Raw genomic sequence first — 6,014 nt, 5'->3', positions numbered from 1 at the left:
GTCCTCCTCCAAATCTGCCTTGAATTTCTGGCAGTTCCCTGTCGATACAGTGCTGCAGCTGCTTTTGAATGATCTTGAGCAAAATTTTCCTTGTGTGTGATATTAATGATATCATTCAATAATTCCTGCATTCGGCTGCATCACCTTTCTTGGGAATAGGCATAAGTATTTATCTCTTCCAGTCAGTTGGCCAGGAAGCTGTCTTCCAAATTTCTTGGCATAGACAAGTGAGCTCTTCCACTGCTGCATTAGTTTGTTGAAACATCTCAATTGGTATTTTGTCAGTTCCAGGAGCCTTGTTTTTCTCCATTGCCTTCAGTGCAGCTTTAACTTATTACTTCAGTACCTTTGGTTCCTGATCAGATGTTGCCTCCTGAAATGGCTGAATGTCGACCAATTCTTTTTGGTATAGTGGCTTTGTGTAACCCTTTCATCTCTTTTTGATGCTTCCTGCATCATTTAATATTCTCTATGTAGAATCCTTCAGTATTGCAACTTGAGGCTTCAATTTTTTCCTCAGCTCTTTTAGCTTGAGAAATACTGAGTGTGTTCTTCCCTTTTTGTTTTCTTTCTCCAGGTCTTTGCACATGTCATCATAGCGCTTTACTTTGTCTTCTTGAGCCACCCTTTGAAATCTTCTGTTTAGCTCTTTTACTTCAACATTTTTTCATTTTGCTTTAGCTGCTCAGTGTTCAAGAGCAAGTTTCAGAGCCTCTTCTGATATCCATTTAGATCTTTTCTTTCTCTCCTGTCTTGTTAATGACCTCTTACTTTGTTTTATAGGCCGTCTAATCTTTGTCTGAAAAGTGTGCTTTAGGAGTGGTTTCAGTTCTGAGTTAGCAGAGTGTCCAGGGGCCATGGTCTCAGGGGTTCCTTCGGTCTGTGTTGGATCAGTAAGTTTAGTCTTTTATTGTGAATTTGAATTGTGTTCCAGATTTTTTCTCCCTGTCTGTCTGGAACTCTCTGTTGTGATCCCCATTAGAGTGGTTGGTACCTGGGCACCCTTTAGTTCTTTGGGGTCAGGCTATTGGAGGATCTGGTTCATGTACTCTGTTAGTCCTTAGAGTTAATATTTTCCTTATGTCTTTGGTTTTCTTCATTTTCCATTGCTCCAGGCATGGTGGCACCAATAGATGTACCTTAGATGGCTACTCACAAGATTTTAAGACCCCAGATGCTACTCACCAAGTAGGATGTAGAACATTTTCTTTATGACCTGTTATGTCAATTGACCTAAATGTCCCCCGAGAGTATGGTCCCCAGTCCTCAGCCCCAGTAACTTGGTCCCTCAAGTTGTTTGGATGTGTCTAGGAAACTTGCATGGCTTTGCCATGGCCAGGTTGTGCTGACTTCCCCTATATTGCGTGTTTTGTTTCCCTTCACCAAAGTTGACATTTATCTACCATCTAGCTAACGACTTCCACTCCCCATCTCTCCACACCCTTATAACCATCAAAGAATTTTTTTTTCTCTGTGTAAACGTTTTCTTGAATTCTTATAATAGTGGTCTCACAATATTTGTCCTTCTGTGACTGACTTTCTCCACTGAGCATAATGCCCTCCAGATTCATCCATGTTGTGAGATGTTTCACAGATTCATTATTGTTCTCCATTGTTGTGTAGCAAACATGTTTTCATTTACTTATTTTCCATCTGTGTATCTTCAGGTAAAATGTCTATTTATATATTTTGCCTCTTTACCATGTGGGAGACCTTGGTTTGATCCTGGCCAATGAATCTCTAGTGCAGCCACTACCCGCTTTTAGTGGATGCTTGTGTCTTAGTCATCTAGTGCTGCCATAACAGAGATAACACAAGTGGAGGGCTTTAACAAAGAGAAATTTATTTTCTCACAGTCTAGTAGGTTACAAGTCCAAATTCAGGATTTTGGCTCCAGGGGAAGGCTTTCTTTCTTTGTTGACTCTGGAGGAAAGTCCTTGTCCTCAATTTTCCCTTGGTTGAGGAGCTTCTCAGGCTTAGGGACCCTGTGTTCAAAGGATGCGCTCTGCTCCTGGTGCTGCTTTCTTGATGGTATGAGGTCCCCAACTCTCTGCTTGGTTCCTTTTCCTTTTTTGTCTTGAGAGCTAAAAGGTGGTGCAGGCCACACCCCAGAGAAACTCCCTTTACCTTGGATCAGGGAGGTGACCTGAGTAAGGGTGATGTTATAATCCCACTCTAATCCTCTCAACATAAAATTACAATCACAAAATGGAGGACAACCACACAATACAGGGAATCATGGCCTAACCAAGTTGACACATATTTTCGGGGGGGACACAATTCAATGCATGACCACTTGTGTGTTGCTGTGAAGCTGAATAGGTTTCAGCTAGGCTTTCAGACTAAGAAGGGTTAGGAAGAAAGGACTAGTGATCTACTTCCAAAAATCAGCCAGTGAAAACCCTTTGGATCATAATGTTCCCATCTGCAGCCAATTATGGAAATAGTGAAAGACCAGGCAGCATTTGGCTCTGTTGTGCATGAGTAAGGGGGCTAACTCAATGGCAGCTAACAACATGAACAACAAGGAGCATAAGAATTTTACTTCCTCCGAGAAGCCCATTTGTTTCACAGATAATGAAAATCATATACACATAATATTTCCCCCTTTCCTCATTTTGCTTAAAAGGGAGTTCAGTACAAATTTGGAGACTTGACTTCAGTAACAACACAAAATCTTGTAGTCCAGAAATGTTCATTCTTAAGAATATTTTCTGAAGGTGGTGAGATTTTCATTAAGACTTTCCTTTTATATATAGTATTGAACAAACCAAAAAACAAAAATGTACCCCTTGTTTTCAAGTCAATTCTGACTCATACTGACGCTATAGGACAGATTAGAATTGCCTCATGGGGTTTCCAAGGAGCGCCTGGTGTATATGAACCACCAACCTTTTGGTTAGCAGCCCTAGTTCTTAGCCACCAGGTTTTCCATAGTATTGAACATTTTCCCTCAAAAGCTCAGATCAAATCCTAACTCTTTACTGTTGCCTGGAGGTTCTAGATGATCTGATCCTGCCTACTTCTCCAGCCTTATATACCATTTTCTTCCTGTGTAGCCCAAAGCAACATTTTCTATTCTTTGAAAGGAGTCCCAGTGGCACAGTGGTTAAGAGCTTGCCTATTAACCAAAAGGTTGGTAGTTTGAATCCACCATCCATTCCTTGGAAACTCTATGGGGCTGTTATACTCTGACCTTTAGGGTCCCTAAAAATCAGAATCGACTTGACGGCAATTTTTTTTTTTTTGGTTTATTTTTTGAAAACCCCAAACATATACCTACACTTACTTGGGACTTGCTTACTCTAGACCTTTGCATTGCTTAATCCCTCCCTTTGAAACAGCACCTCCTTAAAAAGCCATTCTCTGATCATGTTATCTAAATTATTGCCCATTTATCCCCAAATTTTTAATATTCCTACTCCCTTTTGTTCTTTTTATAGCACTTATGACTACTGAAATTATAGACCTATGTGTTTAACTGCTTATTGCGTGTCTTCCTTACTAGAATGTAACTTCATGAAGTCGAGGACTTGGTCTTGTCAATAAATGTTTATTGAATTAAGGAATGTAATACATCGACCCCAGATGCCAACAGACCAGTTTTTTTTTTTTTTTTGAGCAAATAGACTAAATCACCTGGAGTGCCATCAAATTCTTTTGAATCTGCCTTTTTTTCCCTCAATATCTTAGAATCACTCTACATTTTCCCTTTCTGCTTTTACCTATCCTGGGCAGTGTGTTCAACTTAATGTTCCTTCTTTGGAAACTAACCCCAAGGTGTAATGCCACTGCAAGCTAATCTTTAAAAATGTAACACTATTCCAGTTATCTTACCTATACTTCACAGATAGGGAAAAGTAAGAAGAATGTAATCTACTTCTTATTTTGTAAATGGAGGTCTTGAAAGCTGAATCAGGATGGGGGTCAGGAAGAAAGCTTCTACTCTCTTAAGTGTTTTTGTCACAGTATTCAAAGTAGCTTCTTTCCTTTTCCCTGTTAAGAGCAGAACTAAAGTAAGATTTTTATATCTTTGCCTATATCACATACTTATTTAAAATAGTGTCTCTAAAAGAGCAGTCCGTGGACTGGTGCTGGTCCAGATGCATCAGAATCACCTGACTGCATTAAAATAAAGATTTTTCAGGGTCCACCTAAAGATTCTGTTTTAGGAGATTTGAGGAAAGGCCTGGGAATCTGATCTTTTAAAATGTTTTCCAGGTAATTGTGAAAGAGAAAGGCTTGGGAGGCAGCACTTTAGATCATTATTAGCAATTTTGATGCCAATTAAATAAAAATTTTAGCTCAGTTATGATTTGTTGAGTGGCACTAATTTCCTTTTACCAGAGCCTCAATGATGTGAATGCTTTATTCCTCTGCTACGAGCACAGTAGACACACTAGGCTGGAAAAAACCAGGCATAAGAATGGTATATGCACTGATCAGAGGTAAATACAAAACAAAAACATGAGGTCAGGGAGTGGGTAAAAAATCACACTTAAAAGGGAAAGAAATTATTGGAGAAAGTTCTAAAGTCCAGATATCCAGGTCATTTAATCCATTTTACCAGCTACCAAGTCCTGATTTGCAGGCAAGATCTGGTTTAAATGTGATGCTCTTATTCATTCCTTAACTAGGTAGAAATTGATGAATTCTGGTCTGGGTCTGTAGGTTCACATGAGCAGAAGCTTACCTTTTACTTGGGAAAGGAATAGGGGAAAAATAGTCTGATCCTGTCCACTCATTTTCTCTCATTCACTTTGATGAACTTTCACACACAGCCGAATTTTTCTCAAGCCAGCCTTCATGTCCTTGTTCTGGAGACTGTAGATCAGAGGGTTTACCAATGGGGTCACTGATGAGTAGAACAAAGTTACAACCTTCTGTATCCCAGCTGGATTTCCAGAGGTTGGGCTGATATACACCACCATGAGGGTCCCGTAGAACAAAGACACCACGAGTAGGTGGGAACCACAGGTAGAGAAAGCTGTATGCTCACCAGCTGCTGAAGGGACCCATAACACTGCTCTGAGAACCAGGGTATATGACCCAATGATGAAGAAAAAGGTGATGAAGATAATAAAAGAACTCAGTATAGAGCAAGAAAGCTCAATTCCAGGGGCAGGGATGCAGGACAGGGTCAGAAGGGGACTTGGATCACAGACAAAGTGGTCAATGGTATTGGGGCCACAAAAAGGGAGTTGTGTGATAAAATAGATAGGAACTGGGTAGCAGAGGAAGGCTGTCACCCAGCAGATGGCCACCAAGTTCATGCAGAGATGATTGGTCATGATGGTCGGATAGTGGAGAGGCCTACAGATGGCCAGGTACCAATCAAAAGCCATGAGGGGCAGAAAGAAGGTCTCAGTAGAGCCCATAGAGAAGAAGAAGTAGAACTGGAGGAAGCAGCCAGTGAAAGAGAGGGTTTTAGTCTCAGAAAGGAAGTTACCTAACATATTGGGAACAGTAGTGTTGATGTAACAGATCTCCAGGAAGGACAAGTTGGCCAGCAGAATGTACATGGGGGTGTGGAGACCGTGATCCAGCTTCACGGCACAGAGGATGGCCCCATTGCCCATCAGTGTCAGGATGTAGGTCACGGAGAACAGCATGAAGAGGAGGACCTGAACCTGTCTGGAGCAAGGGAAACTCAGAAGTATGAATTCAGTTACTGTGTTGACTCCTGACATATTCATGACTTCCTGAGGTATACAGAGGAAAAGAGTGACGATGACTGAGGTGGCCTTATTACTTAATTCCCAGGGGATATTTCTTTCTTTCCTTTTTTAAAAAGACATTTCTAAGTTCCTCAGATTACATTATTTTATTAAATAAATAATAATCTTTACTGCTGAACACTGCTGAACTTTGAAAGTGCTTGATATGATGTGACACTGCGAATCTTTGAAGTCTTTCTCATTCCTCTTTCAGAATTTTCTCAAAGGATGGGATCCTATACAATAAGCATCTTGGAGAAGGTTAATAGCAGCACTTAGAAACCTGTGTAAGGAAAT

General features: G+C 40.6%; 1 protein-coding gene across 1 annotated transcript; it reads right to left on the bottom strand.

The window, feature by feature from the left end:
• Positions 1 to 4,751: 4,751 nt before the first annotated feature.
• LOC126083923 (olfactory receptor 11H6-like) lies at positions 4,752 to 5,696 on the bottom strand. The gene has a single exon (XM_049898018.1). It carries the CDS (start codon positions 5,694 to 5,696, stop codon positions 4,752 to 4,754), a length of 945 nt encoding a protein of 314 aa, XP_049753975.1.
• Between the last annotated feature and the right edge of the window lie 318 nt (positions 5,697 to 6,014).

This window comes from Elephas maximus, chromosome 10 (genome assembly GCF_024166365.1).
Source record: "Elephas maximus indicus isolate mEleMax1 chromosome 10, mEleMax1 primary haplotype, whole genome shotgun sequence".
Lineage (NCBI taxonomy): Eukaryota > Metazoa > Chordata > Mammalia > Proboscidea > Elephantidae > Elephas > Elephas maximus.
This window is presented reverse-complemented; position numbering and strand designations above follow the sequence as displayed.

Coding starts and splice junctions, on each gene's coding strand:
- LOC126083923 (XM_049898018.1), bottom strand. CDS start 5,696: ATGAATATGTCAGGAGTCAACACAGTAACTGAATTCATACTTCTGAGT.